At 63.3% G+C, this 17,498-nt stretch overlaps 1 protein-coding gene across 6 annotated transcripts in view; it reads right to left on the bottom strand.

Moving 5' to 3' along the window:
* Nucleotides 1–77: 77 nt before the first annotated feature.
* PACS2 (phosphofurin acidic cluster sorting protein 2) overlaps nucleotides 78–17,498 on the bottom strand; it is an 82,453-nt gene continuing 65,032 nt past the window's right edge. For 2 of the 6 annotated variants that reach the window (XM_064375274.1, XM_064375275.1), the window contains exons 10-25: nucleotides 16,397–16,487; nucleotides 15,459–15,533; nucleotides 14,393–14,538; nucleotides 13,485–13,623; nucleotides 12,993–13,097; nucleotides 12,661–12,767; nucleotides 12,092–12,246; nucleotides 11,270–11,380; nucleotides 10,742–10,850; nucleotides 10,055–10,087; nucleotides 5,395–5,437; nucleotides 4,177–4,219; nucleotides 3,640–3,775; nucleotides 2,292–2,518; nucleotides 1,881–1,994; nucleotides 78–685 (exon numbers count right to left, since the gene is read on the bottom strand). In XM_064375274.1, the coding sequence (XP_064231344.1) occupies nucleotides 567–685; nucleotides 1,881–1,994; nucleotides 2,292–2,518; nucleotides 3,640–3,775; nucleotides 4,177–4,219; nucleotides 5,395–5,437; nucleotides 10,055–10,087; nucleotides 10,742–10,850; nucleotides 11,270–11,380; nucleotides 12,092–12,246; nucleotides 12,661–12,767; nucleotides 12,993–13,097; nucleotides 13,485–13,623; nucleotides 14,393–14,538; nucleotides 15,459–15,533; nucleotides 16,397–16,487 (1,753 nt within the window). In that variant the 3' untranslated portion in view covers nucleotides 78–566. The remainder of the gene's footprint in view (nucleotides 686–1,880; nucleotides 1,995–2,291; nucleotides 2,519–3,639; nucleotides 3,776–4,176; nucleotides 4,220–5,394; nucleotides 5,438–10,054; nucleotides 10,088–10,741; nucleotides 10,851–11,269; nucleotides 11,381–12,091; nucleotides 12,247–12,660; nucleotides 12,768–12,992; nucleotides 13,098–13,484; nucleotides 13,624–14,392; nucleotides 14,539–15,458; nucleotides 15,534–16,396; nucleotides 16,488–17,498) is intronic. The other 4 variants (XM_064375270.1, XM_064375271.1, XM_064375272.1 and 1 more) reach the window with 4 other exon arrangements.

The raw sequence follows: 17,498 nt of genomic DNA, 5'->3' as shown, positions 1-17,498 counted from the left end.
AGCCCCAGGGGGACTTCAGAAGAGCAACATGTTTGGCAGCTACATTATAACATGTATTTAAAAGCATTAAAAAGATCTGCTGCTATAAAACCTCCGCCACAGGCAGGAGTTTATTGGGAACCACGAGTGTGCGGTGCTGGGGGCGTCTCTCAGGCAGGCAGGATGGCCCCCCAGGCTTAACTCAGGACACCCCAAGGGGACCGAGCGGCCTGTGGCCACCAAGCTCCGCCTGGCCCGGGCTCCCTGAGGAAGCAGAGTCCCGACTTCCAGGAAGGACAGGACGCGAAGGCGAGAACCCTCCCGGCCTGTGGAGCCAGAGCACACCTTCCACGTCCGCGGTCGGCACGGTCCTTCTGGCCTCCCAGCCCGGGCCCAGCGCTCAGGTTAATAAGCAGAGCAGTTACTCGGCTCCCGGCGGGAGCTGCCCCGTTAGTTTCCAGGCTGTGAGCACGTTCATACTTAAGACTGTTTCTCTCTGTGTTTAAGGGTCTGTCTCTGTAGTAGACTGAAATGTTAACAGACACGCAGCTGGGCCCCTCCCAGCGTGGTGGGCGCTTGGGGCGGGGCTAGAAGGTGGCCTTGGAGTGTCCAAAGATGCAGATGGGGAAGTGCTTCACGTGGGAGGACCACTGCGCGGCCAGCTGGAAAAACTTGACGTCGCTGCACTCCACACCGTCGATGAGGACTGTGGGAGAGGGCTGCCTGACCACCTGCCCACCTGTCCGCCTGCCCGCCCACCCACTCTGCCCGCCCGCTGGTCCACCCTTCCTGCCCAGCCTGCCCGCCCGCCCACTCTGCCCGCCCGCTGGTCTACCCTTCCTGCCCAGCCTGCCCGCCTGCCCACCCTGCCTGCCCACCAGTCCACTCTTCCTGCCCAGCCTGCCTACCCTGCCCGCCTGCCTGGCCTGCCCACCTGCCTGCCTAGCCCACCGGGCTGGGTAGCAGCCGGGGTGCAGGATGAGAAGGAGCCCCATGTTGGAGGACACTGGCACCCTCCTCAGGGACTCAGGGATCCAGGGCCACGCTGGCTCCTGAGGATACCCTTTCTGCCCCCTACCCTCCCGCACCTCAGAGCCCTGGGGCTGGCATCTCCCCCAGGGCTGCCTGCAGATGGAAGAATCAGACCCCACCTCCTTCCACCAGGCGCTACTTGTACACATCCGCCTCCACCTGCACAGGTGTGGGGAGAAGACACTGGGAGCCCCCTTAAAACAGAGACCCCTGTGGGGAGACAGAGCCACATCAACCCGGAGGTCATCTGACCTGAGCTCCGTTTCTCAAACAGTTAATTGCAGAGCATCTTCTCTAGAACACTTTAAAATTATAAGTCATCATTTTTAGGCTGGACATGGTGGCTCACACCTGTAATCCCAGCAGTTTGGGAGGCCGAGGCGGGGGGGATCACCTGAGGGCAGGAGTTCGAGACCAGCCTGCCCAATGTGGCAAAACCCCGGTCTGTATTAAAAATACAAAAAAATTAGCCAGGCGTGGTGGCGGATGCCTGTAGTCCCAGCTACTTGGGAGGCTGAGGCAGGAGCATCGCCTGAACCTGGGAGGCGGAGTTTGCAGTGAGCCGGGATCACACCACTGCACTCCAGCCCAGTTGAAGAGCAAAACTCCGTCTCAAAACAAAAAAAGAAGTCTGTAGATGCAGTTGCTGATATAAAAAAATAAAAATAAAGTCATTATTCTTAAAAAAGAAGAAAGGGTTGAACACTTCTTTCTCAGCATTTAGAAAGCTGTCAGCCTCACCAAGGGCTTCATCGGACGTGCGTACACCTCAGGTCGTGGCAGGCGCGCTTTACACGGAGGCCCCGCAGCGGCCCTGCCGTGCTCCCACCTGCACCCCGCTCCCCAGTGCCCGGGAGCACAGTGCTCACCCCGAAGCATGTTCTGCTGCTGTCTGGCGGTGCAGATGAGCCGGCTGATGCCCTCGATGCACTGGCTCTTGGATTCCACGTCCTTGTCCTTGGCTTTCTTGGGCAGAAACATCACTGGGAGGAGAAGAGACGCCGCGCCATCATCGTGCTGCTCCTGCAGGGCCAGGCCCGGGGTGTGTGGGGAAGGCTCGGCCCTGCACACCCAGGAAACCTGCCTTCCACGGTGACCGGCTCAGCTGGCCTCTGCCTGAGGCTCCGGTCACAACTGCCTGACCCTCACTGCCCTCAGGTCATGCTCCCTCACCCCGCCGGCCCTGCCTATCTGTGCACGTGGGTCGCCCAAGGCCAGCTGGGGGCTGCCATCCCTGCAGGCTTCGAGCCACCCTCTCCCACCGAGTCGCCCCACCTCACCCTTCTTGTTCTTCTCCTTGGTGACCACGGTCATGGACATGGTGGGCGTGGCCGCGGCCTCGCCGCTGCTGGGCAGCCTGCTGACCTGGAGGGACCGGAAAGTGCACTTGAGCGTGTTTTTGGTGGCGGGCAGGTCCTTCTTCTCGGTGTCCCTCTTCCTGTCCGCGGGCAGTGCTGCCGTCCAGTAGTCCACCTGCAGCCCCATCAGCTCGGCACCGACGCCCTGGCTGGGAAAGGCAGAGGGAGGTGCTCACACCTGCATCCTTGCGCCTGGTGATGGGGGCGTCACTGTCCCTGTGACAGGCCAGGGGGTGACGGCCAGCACCTGCCCCAACTTGCCAGCAGAGGAAGGCCGGGGGCTTGAAGCCTGCTCTGTGGAACTGCCCACAGCCCGGTCACCCCCAGGAGGGTCCTGCACAAATTACAGGGAGCCTGGTGACAGGAGCCCTCGGCCTGGGCAGCCTGTCCACCCACTCTCCGCGCTGCCCCTCATAGTCTTGAGGGCCCACGTGAACCAGCTCCCTCATGCTCAGCCTGGAAGGAGCTGGAGGCTACAAACACTGGAGGCGGGGGCCGGGGGCCTGTGGTGGGAGCCCTGCACACAGCACCGACACCACGCCTGGCCTCGGGCCCCACACCCCCCAACGGCGTAGCTCCACTTGAGTGAGGCCTGCTCTGGAGAGACCCAGGCAGGCTAGCGGGGCCACCGCATTGCTGTCGAAGCTAACCCCATGGGACTGTCTAGAGATTCCCGTCTCTTGCGCCTTCTGCCCTCAGCTTGCTTTTTAAAAGCCCCAACTGTGTAGGGTCGGGTGCAGTGGCTCATGCCTGTAATCCCAGCACTCTGGGAGGCAGAGGTGGGCGGATCACGAGGTCAGGAGATCGAGATTATCCTGGCACCGTGGTGAAACCCCATCTCTACTAAAATACAAATAATTAGCCGGGTGTGGTGCATGCGCCTGCAGTCAGTTACTCAGGAGGCTGAGGCAGGGAAATCACTTGAACCTGGGAGATGGGGTTGCAGTGAGCTGAGATCATGCCACTGCACTCCAGCCTGGAGACAAAGCAAGACTCCGTCTCAAAAAAAAAAAGCCCTGACTGTGTGCAGAGCCAAGAGACAGCGCAGCACAGCACCCACATTTATTCACCGTCCAGCAGTTTCCGTCCCCCAGAGGTCCTGCCTCCAACCCCCGCTGTGGCAGGAGAGGACCCAGCCGACCTGCAGAGCCCCTCCACCTGTGCAGCTGACAGGACAGGTGCCCTGGGAGGTGGAAGTGACGTGGGGATGACCGAATCAGGCGGCACGTGATGGGGCGGGCAAGTGAAAGAGACTGACCCGCGTCTTTACCTGGGGGAGGACAGGCCTCCGCTCACCGACGGGGAGGAGGGTGGGGTGGGTGACGCCTCCTTGGCCGCAGGAGACGTGGACGGTGGGGTGGAAGAGAGCGCACCAGAGCCCGAGGGGGCCGCGTCGTCCGAGTCGCCTTTGGGGAGGAGTCACAGAGCAGGCTGAGCCCACCTGTTGCTCTGCCCGGGTGGCACCAGGATGTGGCCAGAAGGCCAGGCAGCCCCTGGGAGTGCAGGGTGGGAGTCCCCAGTGGCCTGTGTGAAATGGGAAGGTCTCGGATTCTCCTGGGTTTGGGAAGAAGGCCCTGCTGGCCTTGGTATGGGGCTTCAGGAGGACAGCGGTCCCTGAAGGACAAACCCCGTGTGGAGCAGAAGCACCACAGCCAGACTGGGACTCGGCGGCTGTCAGGCCCCAAAGGGCTGGTCTGGTCTGCAGGACCAGAGTGACAGTGCTCCCCCAGGGCTCAAGGCACCCATGAAGGTGTCAGGACCGCTACCCATGGGCCACTCACAAGGCCTCAGGGTAGGATGGGGTTACCTGATGTGGCCGAGGATGGCTCCACAATTCCAACCTTCACAACCTGGAAAGTGACAGGCACTGGCTGGTGGAAGCCATGCGGTTCAGCTTGCCCAGCGCCCTCCCCCTGTGGCCACCGCTCCCATGATACAGGAGGGCCAGGACAGCGCTGGGTCCCTCCTGCCTTCTCTCCCCATCTGTGGAGCAGAGCCGAGCTCAGGGCAGCCACGTGGGGACAGACAGCGCTCAGGGAGCATGGGTTCAGCAGGAGGGACTGCCCTCTCCCAAGGGTAGCCCTCAGGGCAGCAGCAAACCATGTGTCCAGTAAGACCAGGACACTGGCGGGAGGGACCCTGGTGGGCTGACAGGATAGACCCAGGACCTGGTAGGCCCCACGTGGCAGCCACAAGCCACAGGTGGCTGCGTAGATCCACCACGAATCCCAGTGACAGAACAGGGCCTCGGTTGAGGGAAGGCCTGCGTGCCTGAGCACAGGTACTCGTCAGTGCAGAAAGCGTCTTAAGCAGCTGCTGTTCAAGATGAACTCTGCCCTCTCAGAGGGCCGGCCATCGCCCCAGAGCCCGCAGCAGACCCAGCCGCTGTACGGTGCATGGAAAGGCCTCTGTTCCACCAGTGGGGAAACTGAGGCCCAGAGACCCCTCCCCTGCCTGGGCAACTCATCTGCCAGGCCCCATGGATCTCACAGCAGACACCTGGCGGGAGGGAGGCCACACAATGGGATGAAAAAATGGACAGGAGGCAGGTGTGGAAACCCAGGCCTGGCAGGAATCGGCCTGACTGGCAGAAGCAGCCCTTGCCTTGGGCAGGAACCGAAGCCCACACACCCGGAGGCCACAGCCCCAGAGTGGGCAAAGAGAAGCTCCCTCGTGGCCTTGGGCTCCTAGAGGACAGAGGCGCCCTCCCCACCCGGGAGGCAGTCTCCTCTCCCGAGACGCTGGGCCAAGCCCGCTGGGTGTCCCTGAGGCCTTGCCCCACCAACCTGTCTCTGCTTCCACATATCGGCCCCCCAGGCAGCGCTGGGGGAAACCAGCAACCTCCGGGCCCACACCCGCTCCAGCAGGGGAAGGAAGCAAGCTTGAAACAGGCCGCATGGGAAGGCAAATACCCAGCTACATCTGTGGAAGGGTTCTGGAATGTCGTCAATCCCCAAACACTCTGACTATAAGATGTGTTGGCGGGTGAGTGGTTTCCCGTCACCGACAGCTGGCCAGTACTCACCCCAACAAACGGAATGAACTTTTGGGAGGACTCTTCGTCAGGGCTAAGAGCAAGGAAACAGACAGTTAAGCTCTCCTCAGGGCACAGCCCCGCACGGTGGGCACAGCTCCCTCTTGGCCTGAGAACCTGGCGTGGCCCCGCCAGACAGCCCTGCCCCAGTCGGCCCTGCCCAGTGTGCCCCAGCCTCACCCATCCCCAACCACTGCCGGCCCTGGCCTGGCCCCTTCTGCCATGCCGCCATGCGGGAAGGACAAATGGGCCTCTGTGCACCCATGGGCAGGCGGCCAGGCCAGAAGGCACAGCTCCGCCGAGGGATTCACTCTGCGATCCTCAGTGCCTGACGCCACACAGCCAGCTCAGCCCCGTCCAGCCTGCGCCTCCACTGCCCCACCGAGCTGGGCGCTCCCTGCTCCACTGGGAGGAGGGCAGCTGCCTGTGCCCCGGGACTGTCGGGAACAACCGGGGCCTTCTCCAGTGATCAGCAGCACCAAAGCCAGGGCAGGGAGGTTTCCTCCAGACCATCTGGGTAATGTCCACGCCACAGGAGAGGCCAGGCTTTGGCTGCCGTGGACCGCAGTAGACCTCCGTGTTCTACCAGAATGCCCCACGCGTGGCCTGCAGGCGGGCCCAGCATGCCCAGGCCGGTCGTGCCTGAGTGAGCTGATGGGCTCGGTGAGCGGTGGAGGTTTTGCCTGGACTTGACTCCACACAACATCCGGCAGAACAGCGGCCTCTCCTGGAAGTCAGTAACAGCCCATCCATGTGAAGAAGCCAGAGCCGTGGGGCTGCAGAGAGGACGCGTCTGTCTTCCCTTCCGACGTGGGCGGCTCAGGCAGGGCTGTCCTGTGGTCCAGCTCGGGCAGGCTCCTGCTGGCTGTGCCACTGCAGCCTGGGCTGGGCCCGGAGCTCTCCCACAAGACAAGGGGTCAGCACAGAACAGGGTCCTGAGACAGCTGGGAGCGGGGGGCATATCTCCTCCTAGGCCCCACGGAAGACCCACAGGGCAGGGCCTATCCTGAGTGGTGGGCTGGCTCTGGCTCCCCTCTTTCCTGCTCTCCCCTGGCCTCAAGGCTCCCCGCGGCCTGCACTGTCATGGAGGTGCCTCCCCACCTGGCTTCCTCGGCCAGACCACATCAGCGGCTGGTGCTGTCTCTGGGCAGTTCGCCCTGCTGTTTCTTCCATCTCGCATCCCCAAACTGCAGTCTGATGTAGCAGGTGGCTCTTACGGGTGGAGACTCTGCACACGCGGTGCAGAGTGGTGGCCACTGCCCCTGGGGCTCCGGGCACACACACGGTGCAGAGGGGTGGCCACTGCCCCTGGGGCTCCGGGCACACACACGGTGCAGAGGGGTGGCCACTGCCCCTGGGGCTCCGGGCACACACGCGGTGCAGAGGAGTGGCCACTGCCCCTGGGGCTCCGGGCACACACGTGGTGCAGAGGAGTGGCCACTGCCCCTGGGGCATCGGGCACACACACGGTGTAGGGCGACACCCAGGATGAGAACGGCCAGGCCAGCAGGGTGCTCCCTCAGGGACAGCCCTGCACCAGGTGTAGAACATGGGTCCGCCCAGTGGCCCCAGCCCTCCCTTGGGTTGTTTTCCCAAACAGGGTCATTGAGGGAGAATCCCTTGCCGAACCAGGCCTGGGGAGGATGCCACAGGCCCAGCCTGGCCTCTGCCGGGAGCACCAGCTCCCAGACCAGCAGCACTGTCTCCCCAAGAGCCCTGCAGGGCAGAGGCTTATCCCAGCAGTCCCCACAGTGTGTCCACGAGCAAAACAGCCCTGCCCAGGGCCGGTCCAGAACAGACTCCCAGGAGGCAGCCCCTGCAGCTGGTCCCAGCAGGTCCCTTCCCAGTCTTCGCTGCGCCAGCGTGAGGGGACAGCAGCAGGCAATACCCACCCTTCCCGGACGCTAACGTGGACAGTTTCCACCCTAACCTCGGCAGAAGGCCTGGTAAAACCACCTACAGATTCCGTCCATCCCATTAAAGATGCCCCCGGCCCAGTTCCACTTCTAAGGAGAAGACAGTTGAAACAGAAACTTTCCCCTCTTGTCCATTTCAGATAACATAAGGCGATGCGAATCCTGCTTTCAGGACTGCCTCTGCCCCAGGGCGGCCTCTTGGCCCCGCAGCACCCTGGCTCTGTGCACAGCTGTCAGGCAGGAGCACCTCGACGTGTCCTGGACATCCCGCTATCCTCACCGGGCAGATCGGCGTTTGGAAATCTCAGTGACATCAGTGTCCTTCCAGGCACATGAAGGCACAGAAGGCAGGAGGCGGCTCCTGGTCCCCAGGGCATGGGTGGCTCCCATCCCCAGGGCCACCTGCCCTCTGCCAAGCCAGACTCCCCAACAGCCACAGCAGGGTGGCCTCCTGTCCATGCTCTGCTCCGAGGCCCACAGGGCAGTGTGTGGCAGATGAGGGCCGAACGCAGGAGACATCACAACACAGGGATGTTGCTGGAACTCTCAAAGCCAAGCTGCGCCTCTGGGCCATGCAGACAGCACTCGGCCCCAGACGTGGGCCGGTATGACAGGGGTGACACCGGCTGGCCACTGAGACCTCACCCTGAGCTTGGAGTCACACACTCCGTGGAGGCAAAGCGGTCAGGGGTATAAGGGGCACAGAGAGTGCAGATGCCCTGGGGAAGCTGCTGGATGCCTGAGCAGCCTTTTTACCCAAGCAGGCTGGCACGAGCAGGCTGGGGCTGTGGCCGCCCTCCAGGCCTGGCCTGCCCTCACAGGAGGAGTGCCATCCTGGGCAGGGGAGGGCGGGCCAGCGGAGGTCACCTCTGGAGGGGCTCTCACGGGGAGCCTGGCTGGAGAGGACTCTGCATAGGTCCCAGCCACAAGGCTGTGCCACCACCTGACCTCTCCTGTCCTCCCGACTGACCCTCCTCTGGGTAGAGAGAGCAGGTAAGACACTCAGTGTCTTCACTGGGTTCCCTCCAGCCTTCCAGGGCTCCAGCCCGCCCCACCCAGGCAGCCAGTGTCACCCCTGTAACGCGGAGGCAGGGGCAGGAGGCACGGGGTGGGAGCAGGTGTTAGGGTCTCCTAAGGCCCTGGCTTGCTGCTCGGGAGAGCTGATCTGGGACAGGCAAGAAGCTGCATCCATGGCCTGTGGCAGCCCGGGCAACCAGAGCATGCTGTAGACTCTTCGTGCCACAGCCAGGGGCAAGGGCACAGGCCACTGGGGGTCAGCAGGGAGGCCCCCATGGCTGGTCTTTCACCTGCAAAGGCTTGTTTAGCAGGATAAGACGCAGGATGCCCAGCCCCGCTCCTGTGTCTTCCGAGCACCCAGCCCTGCAGCTGAGGGTGGTCCCAGGCTGCTCACTTCGAGCAGCTCCTAGGCCTGCACTGTTTCCAGCAAGGGGGCCCCAGGGACCCAGCTACCCTGCACTGGGGGTGGGGGTGGGGACAGGTTTCCTAGGACAGCAAATGACCTCACTCAGGCAGAAGATGGGGCAGAGAAGGAGCCCCACGGGAGGACCAGCAGGGCCCCCCTGCCACAGGATACACCTGGCCAAGGAAAATGGGTGGCTCTGTCTGAAAGGGCAGTTCCAAGGGTGCCTGGGACTGGGCTCTAAACATGAAAGGTTTTAGGGGGTGGAGCTGTCTCAGCACAAAAGCTCTTTACCCCCATTTGGAGGTCTTCGTAGTTTGGCCACGTCTCTAGGTAAGCCACAGGAGATGGAGGAACACCCTCTCTGCCGGCCCTGGGAGCTTGAGAGGCCCCGGGAGCCAGGCTCTGCAGCGTGCAGGTGGCCCGAGGCACAGCCGCCGGTTGTCACGTCACCGGGCTAGCTCCTTAACCGCTGGCCTCGGCATCCCCACGTGTAGGGAGCACCAGTGTCCCTGCCGGGCTGCTGCCAAGTTCACAAACGGGAAGGGCCTGGGACACAGCCTGGCCCATGTGACCCTGGGGTCCACATTGGCCACTTGCTCTTAGTTTAAAACAAGGAGGGGCTAAACCTGGCCCCCTTTTTTTTTTTTTTTGAGATGGAGTCTCGCTCTGTCACCAGGCTTGAGTGCAGTGGCGTGATCTTGGCTCACTGCAACCTCCGCCTCCTGGGTTCAAGTGATTCTCCTGTCTTAGCCTCCTGAGTCGCTGGGATTACAGGCATGCACCACCACGCCTGGCTAATTTTTTTGCGTTTTTGTAGAGATGGGGTTTCACCATGTTGGCCAGGCTGGTCTCAAACTCCTGACCTCAAGTGATCCACCCTCCTCAGCTTCCCAAAGTATTGGGATTACAGGCATGAGCCACCGTGCCCAGCCTAAACCTGGCCACTTCTTAAACCAAACCTAGGGTCAAAACAGAGGGAGGAGAGGCCTGGCTGGCTGACCTGCAGACTTCGGGGCTCTGGGGTGGAGTCCCAGCACAAGGGCCTGGCCCGGAGACTGGAGGCCGGTGTGCTGCTCTCCTGACCCACTGTGAGGCCGGACGAAGGAAAAGGGTCCACGTCAGCGCAAAGTGACTCCTATGGGGCTAAGTCCCCTCCCCTGTGCTGGCTCTCCGCCTGCAGCTGGCGGCCCTCAGGGCCTGACTCCCAGCCCAGACAGAGGACGGCAGGGTGATGCAGACGGCGACTGCTAAACAAGCCCTAAAGACCAGCCTGGGGACAGACAGGGTGGGAGGCAGACCCAGAGAGCCATACCTTAGGGTAAAGTCAAAATGAAAATGCTTTTTCCTTTTCAGAAAGCCATCAAAAGAGAAAACACAGACATGTTACGACGCCCTCAGAAGCCCTCCGGGGATCGCCTCGCTTGGTCTCCTGCGTGAGAGCCCATGGGTGCTGGCTCTGTCCCAGGCAGTCTAGGGAAAGGTGGGACAGCTGGCGCCAGATGTACAGGGCGGAGGCACAGGTGGGACAGACGGGTCTCCCACGGGGCTTTTGGCCTGGAGCTCCTAAGCACCGTCCTGCTCTGGGCAGGTGAGGATGTGAGCTGATCACTCACCCCCGGGGCCTGGGGCCCAGGGACCCCTCAGTTCCCCATCCCAGGAAACTCAGGCTGTGGAAGGAACAGGTGCCCAGATTGGAGGGGCTGGGCCACTACCACCCTGGCCCCGTGACAGCTATCCATCCTGTCAACTTCTCATCACTCGGGGATTCAACATGTGCAGAAATGGTGGAAACATGACGCTTATGACGAGGGACCCGGGGTGCGGGGAAGTGCCTACGGTCAGGGAGGCCCCGGAGCTGCCTGGCTGACCCAGGCTCTGGTCTAAGCCCAGTGCAGGGCTCTGTGGCCACCAGGCCGAGCCCAGCAGCAGGTGGGGAGGCCCGTGGAGGGTTGGTGGCTGGCAGGAGCCTGTGGCATGGTGCCCGGGCCCACCTCGTTACCTCTTCTGCTTGTAGGTCAGCATGGCCTCTGCAATGGGGAGCTGGTGGGCACAGTTGGCACCTGCGATATACTGGGTGATGCGTGACACGATGTCCGGCGTGTCCTGTACTGCAGGGGGAGGAGGGGGAGGAAGCGGGGAGGTTGGGCTGGCGCCAGGTGGGGTTCCAAGCGGGGCTGAGCTGGGTGTCCCTGCTGCCCCGCCCAGGCCTTCCACACCCCGAAGTGCAGCAGGGCTCGCTGGCTGCGGCTGAGGGGCCCTGGTCCTCTGCTCTCAAGGTGGTACCAGGGCAAGCGTGTCAAGACCTGAAGGGCTGCACCTGCCTCTTCCCAGACACGCCCCACGGCTCCCAACATGCTAAGGCTCGGGGAGAGGAGGCGTCCTGGCCAGGGCCCCAGCGGGCCCTGTCATGGCCTCTTCTTTGAGGCCGAGCGTGAGCAGGTGCAGGGCCTCCGGGGCACGGCATCTGGGGAGACCAGGGCCCCTTCCTCCCGCAGCGGCGTGGGGCTGGGGCGCGCCCGGGCCTCACCCGCACTCTGGGCCTCCAGCTTGTTGAACAGGTCTCTCCAGGCCAGGTCCTGGAAGAAGTTGTTGTAGCGGTAGTCCACAGAGCCCAGGTACCTGGCCACGGGGTGCGACCCTGCATGCCAGGGGTGGGGCCAGTGTCACCACGGGAGACTTGGGGCCACAAGGCTCCCACTGTGGTCCAAGACCTGGCCCCCCTGACCCTGGGCCTGCTGTGCTGCCTTCCAGACAAGCCTACTTTCCTGCCGCTGACCCCGCCACCGCCCCTCCCTGGTGGACACCTGTGGCCTCACGGAAGGAGCTATGGCCCTGAGCTGAGGCCCCACAGCCCTGAGTGCCAGCGACGAGGGCCCAGCAGGGCACAAATGACCGTTTGGAGGCCTTGGCTGGCTCAGGGCTGTGGCGTCGGCATCGCGAGGGCCACACAGGAGAGGCGCCGCCTCCAGACCTTGCGGCTGGTCACAGATTCGGGCTGGATAGGGTTTGTAATAAGACACCTTGCACGGACCTAAAGAAGTCATGGAGTTCCACGACACAGGACCTGGACGAGCGGAGAGGATTAATGACCAGCCCTGCTTTGTACTTCTGACCTTGGAAATGGAAACCGGCCGAGTTACCACAGCGACGGATTGCGGGGACGCCTGGCTTGGCCCCTTCAGAGGGTGACGGCTTTACCTTGACCCAAATGGCTGTTTTAGGGCAATCAAGTTATCTTGCGTATAATTAGAATTAACAGTGGTACTGTCTCAAACATTTAAAACAAACGCACAGCAAGCCGGGGCGCCACACCGCGGCTGTGCCAGGCCCAGGCGGACGCGCCGCTCACCCAGCGGGATGACCAGGAAGCGCATGTAGCCGAGCCAGTCGGGCGTCTTGTGGGACAGCTGCTCCACGAAGAGCCGCAGGATGGCACTGAGGTAATGCTGCGCCCCCGCCACGGCGATCTTCACGGGGGTTGGGGGCTGGGAATTGCAGTTGCAGCTGCGAGCCAGAGGCAGGTGGGACGGAGAGGGGACAGACGCCTCAGGGGAGCCGTCCTCCATCCAAGGATGCCCGTGTGAGTCTGGGGGCCCCGTGCCGTTGGCCGCTCACGCCACAACCGCCCCGGTGCCGCCCAGACCCAGGACGCCACATGCCCGAAACTGCCCAGGCTGAGGGCCACATAATCACAGCCTCGGTCCAGGTTTCCCAGGACGGGCCAGGTGGTCACCCTTCCAGTGTGACCGGACACCCGCCAGGCTGCTGCTCCCGCCCGCAATGAGGAGAGGCCAGGCTCCAAGGAGCCTGAGGGTCAGGCCCCGTGGACACCAGCCACAGCCCGGCCCTGGTGCCAGGGGCAGAGGCTGGGGTGTGGCAACCCCGAGGGCGGTGAGCACAGGGTGGAGCCCAACTCACTATCTCTGTATCCGCGAGACGATGGTGCTGAAGGCCGCCTGCACGTCTGCGGGAGAGCACGTGCACACCACGGGGAGCGTGTGCCTCTGCAGGACATCAGAGAGGAACTGGCGGAGGATGGGCAGCCGCTGACTTCGGCACGGCCTCCCGGACCACCCAGCACCCAACCCTCATCAAAGCTCTCAGGGGCTCCAGAGACCTCAGGCCCGGCCAGGCAGACCACAGCCAGCAGCTGCAGCACCCGGGTGTGCCGGGGGCGGGGGGCGGGCACAGGAGCCCCCTGTCCTCTGTCCTCCACCCTAGCCCTCCATTCCATGAGCCCGCACCCCCACCTGCCCCTGCCAGTCGGAGGTGTTGACGAGGATGATGTTTTCGGGAAGCTGGTCGTCAGAGACGAGGATGTGGTTGAGCTGGTCATACACAGTCTTCCTCGGGATCTGGAGGCACAAGAGGCCTGTCCAGACCCAGAAGAGCAGCACAGCGCCCATCCCCACCGCCCCAGCCCCGGTGCCCACCGTAACCCTGCTCCCCCTGCAGCCACAGAGGCTCAGCAGCAGGAAGAGAGCTGGCCAGCTTGGAGACCACCCCTGGGCCAAGGAGGGCAGCAGGAGGACTCGAACTTACCCTGGGGTCCACACGGCCTTCCTGACAAACCAACCCAGGACCCACCCACCCTGCTGTGTAACAGGTGCCCTCCAAAGCCCCCATGCCCTATGGCCTGGAACCCTCGGCCCCTGTGCTTCTCCTTCCGCCCTGGCCTGATTGGTGCCATGGTGACCACGAGCCCTGCCCCGGGCGGGCCACTCCCTCCACCCCACCTGCACCTGCACCTGCAGCTGGCTCCGGGAGTCGGGGCAGCGCTCGTTGTCCAGGCTGTTGGCCCGCTCGTTCTGGGGCCGTGCAGGCTGCCGCTCCTTCAGGGATGTGCTCCGGCCCCGTCGGCCAGTCTGCTTCCCCTCGGACCTGTTGGGGACCAGGACAGGGTAAGTGGCTGTAGCAGGAACAGGGGCAGGGGCTGGGGCAGGCCTGCAGTGGCCTACACGTCGTGGTGGGGACAGGGAAAGACAAGCACAGGGCCGACTGATGGCCGGGGGGCCACGAGCCCCGGGAGGGCCACAGCGGCAGCTGAGTACAAGTGAGACCATGACCTCGAGGGGACCCCATGCAGCTCTCCCTGTGAGGCTGTTGAGACAGGCTGGGAGCCTTGGAGTCACCGTGAGGACTGGGCTCACCCTCCCTGCCCAGGGCAAGAGCTGGCCAGAGCCAGGGGCAGGACAGTGCAGGGCATGGAGGCTGCCAGGGTGACCGCTCTGGAGCCTGGGTACAGGTCCCTGGCTGCTGCCACCAGGTAAATGCCAGCGCCCAGACTCACTGCTTTGGAAAAAGTCCCAAATGTCACAGAAACATGAACTTGAGACCCTGACAGAATCAAGCTGGTGGATGTGTGTCTTTTGGCTGTGGCGGGGGCTACTCAGGGGGCCGTGGGGGAGGGGGCGCCTGCAGGAGGGCAGACATGCCTGGCCGCAGGCCTCGAGCAGTAGGGTGGAATCTGAGGCTGCAGGCGCCACACCCGGCACTGGGCAGCAGGTTTGCTCCTCCTTTCTATGAAGAGGGACGGGGCCCTGGACCTGCTGTCTGCGTCTGAGGGAGCCCATCCTGACAGAGGCCCCCAACGGCCCCTCCCCTGATGGCTGCATGGCCGACCCGTCCGACAGCATAGAGCTCCCGTCACCTGGTGGAGGGGATGACAAGGGACTCTGTCTTGGTGATCCTCCCGCTGGGCGGCAGCCTCTCCGAGAACACGTCCAGGGTGGAGGCCTCAGCCTCAGGGCTGTCCTCAGGCTGTCCAGGCTGCGCCCGTGGGCCTGGCGTACCCTGCTGAGCAGACACAGGCTGGAGCCTCCCGTGGAAACCGAAGCAGTGCTGGGCCCTCTCCAGCTGTGTGGCCTCTGGCTCGAGTGAGGGTTTAGGCCTCCCTAGGCTGTGACTCCTACATGTGGACCTGGCCACATGCTGCCCAGGGAACCTGGCTAGCTCAGCTCCAACCACGGGGCTTCCATCCAGGCCATGAGGGCAACCAGCACCCAACCTCCCAGGACCTGACCTGCCCTGGGCCCAGAACCTGACCTGCCCTGGGCCCAGAACCCCCTAAATGAAAAGACCCCAGGCAACGCAGCAGGAGGGAACCAGGCATCCTTGGGTGCCTGTGGGCAACAGTGCAGCAGGGGCCATGCAGTCATTCACCTGAGGGTAAGTCAAGTCCAGGTGTCCTGACCCTGAAGGTGGGTTAGGTCCAGGGTACCCTGATCCTGAGGGGGGGGTGAATCTGGGGCACCCTGATCCCGAAGGTGGGGTAAATCTGGGGCACCCTGACCCTGAAGATGGGGTGAATCTGGGGCACCCTGACCCCGAAGATGGGGTGAATCTGGGGTGCCCTGACCCCGAAGATGGGGTGAATCTGGGGCACCCTGACCCCGAAGATGGGGTGAATCTGGGGCACCCTGACCCTGAAGATGGGGTGAATCTGGGGTGCCCTGACCCCGAAGGTGGGGTGAATCTGGGGTGCCCTGACCCCGAAGGTGGGGTGAATCTGGGGTGCCCTGACCCCGAAGGCGGAGTGGATTTTCGGATACTCTGACCATCCGGTGGCCTGGCCACTCCTGAAAGCTGATCCCACCTCTGCTCGCCGGGTGTGACGTGAGACCTACATGTGGGCCCCCCGCACTGGGTCGGACCCTTAAAGGCAGCGTTGGCGTGCCCGGTGTGCGGATGGGTGGGTACGGCCCCAGCCTGCTTACAAGGGCCACCGTGTCAGAGACACTGTCGCTTGGCTGCCTGCCTCCCAGGGACCGCGTCTTCTCGGGTGCGTCAGCCTGTGGGGAGGGTATGTGATCAGTTTTGCTCACCTGCAGGGGCCAAGGCGCTGACTCCTGGGCTGGGAATGCAGGGGCTAGGGTAGGCTTCTGGGCTGGGAATCCTGGGGCGCCTGACTCCTGGGCTGGGAATGCAGGGGCTAGGGTAGGCTTCTGGGCTGGGAATGCAGGGGCGTCTGACTCCTGGGCTGGGAATGCAGGGGCTAGGGTAGGCTTCTGGGCTGGGAATCCTGGGGCGCCTGACTCCTGGGCTGGGAATGCAGGGGCTAGGGTAGGCTTCTGGGCTGGGAATCCTGGGGCGCCTGACTCCTGGGCTGGGAATGCAGGGGCTAGGGTAGGCTTCTGGGCTGGGAATCCTGGGGCGCCTGACTCCTGGGCTGGGAATGCAGGGGCTAGGGTAGGCTTCTGGGCTGGGAATGCAGGGGCTAGGGTAGGCTTCTGGGCTGGGAATCCTGGGGCGCCTGACTCCTGGGCTGGGAATGCAGGGGCTAGGGTAGGCTTCTGGGCTGGGAATCCTGGGGCGCCTGACTCCTGGGCTGGGAATGCAGGGGCTAGGGTAGGCTTCTGGGCTGGGAATGCAGGGGCTAGGGTAGGCTTCTGGGCTGGGAATGCAGGGGCGCCTGACTCCTGGGCTGGGAATGCAGGGGCTAGGGTAGGCTTCTGGGCTGGGAATCCTGGGGCGCCTGACTCCTGGGCTGGGAATGCCGAGGCTCAGGGGATGCTGGATCCTGGACAGTGGGTGCAAAGTGGCTCCAGGACAGCTGGACAGGGCCCTGGGCCCAGGACATGCTGGGAGATTTGGGCCACGCCACAGTCCAGTCAGGCCACGGTCCACTCTTGGGGATCAGTGTGGCCCCACTCACCGGGCTCGGGGGCTCCTTGTGGCTGCGGGCGCTGTGGATACTCCCGATCTCTGTCTGCGAGCTCGAGTGCGACAGTCCTTCAAAGTATGGCCTGGCTCAGGGAACAGGGGTGGGGACATGTTAATTCCCAGGATCCTTCTTGCACTAAAGCACGGCTCTCCCACCACACCTGGAGGAAGAGACTGGAGAATCCAACAGCAGAGTAGAGCTGGGTCCAGAGAAGAGCCCATGTCAGTGCCCATCCGCTCACACGGGGCATGGGGAGGACGATTCTGGGGCTGGCAGCGCCGGGCCCCTTCCCGGCTCCTCCACCCACCCTGATACCAGCTGCAGGAAACACATATCCCTGAAACTCAGCCTTGGCTCCAGGCAAGGAAGACCCTGTCTCTACAGAAAATATAAAACTTAGCTGGGTGCGGCGGCGCACACCATCGGCCCCAGCTACTCAGGAGGCTGAAGTGGGAGAATCACTTGGGCACCGGCAGTTCAGGCTGCAGCGAGCCGTGACTGCACAGCTACACTCTAGCCTGAGTGATGGAGCAAGACCCGGTCTCAGAAAACAAAACAAAACAAAAAAACAGACAGGACTTATGCAGCGTCTGGTGCTCCATGCTGGGCAACAAAGCCACACGGAAACTCGCTGCTGCTGTGTGTGACCATCAACAGCAGGGCCCCGAGGGCGCACGCCGCTCCCCAAACTATGAACGCAAGCTGGCCAGGGCTCTGCAGATAGGCCAACGCCATGGAGCTTAAGATGGGAGACGACCTGGGCCACATGGGTATCTCCTAAGGAATCACATGGGCCGTTAAAGGCAGAGGGCTTTTTCCGGCTGAAGGAGGGAGAGATGAGGCCGGAAGGCCAGGGAGACCTGAAGTGTGAGGGGACTGGACCGGGCCTTGCTGGCTCCGAAGGTGGAGGAGGGACCCTGGGCCAAAGTCTGAGGACAGCTGCCAGAGGCAAGAATGACCGCCGGCCACCAGGCGGCAGGGTAGCCAGACCCCAGTCCCGCAGCCAAACGGAGCCCAACTCCACCAACAATCACGCCAGGCTGCCGCGTGACCACAGAAGCCCAGTCAGGGCAGCGGCCGATACCTCCACCCG

This window comes from Aotus nancymaae, unplaced genomic scaffold (assembly GCF_030222135.1).
Source record: "Aotus nancymaae isolate 86718 unplaced genomic scaffold, 86718_ANA_hifiasm-v0.15.2.pri h1tg000011l, whole genome shotgun sequence".
In the NCBI taxonomy this organism is placed as follows: Eukaryota; Metazoa; Chordata; class Mammalia; order Primates; family Aotidae; genus Aotus; species Aotus nancymaae.
The sequence above is the reverse complement of the archived record's forward strand: the minus strand, read 5'-3'. Positions and strand labels throughout refer to the sequence as shown.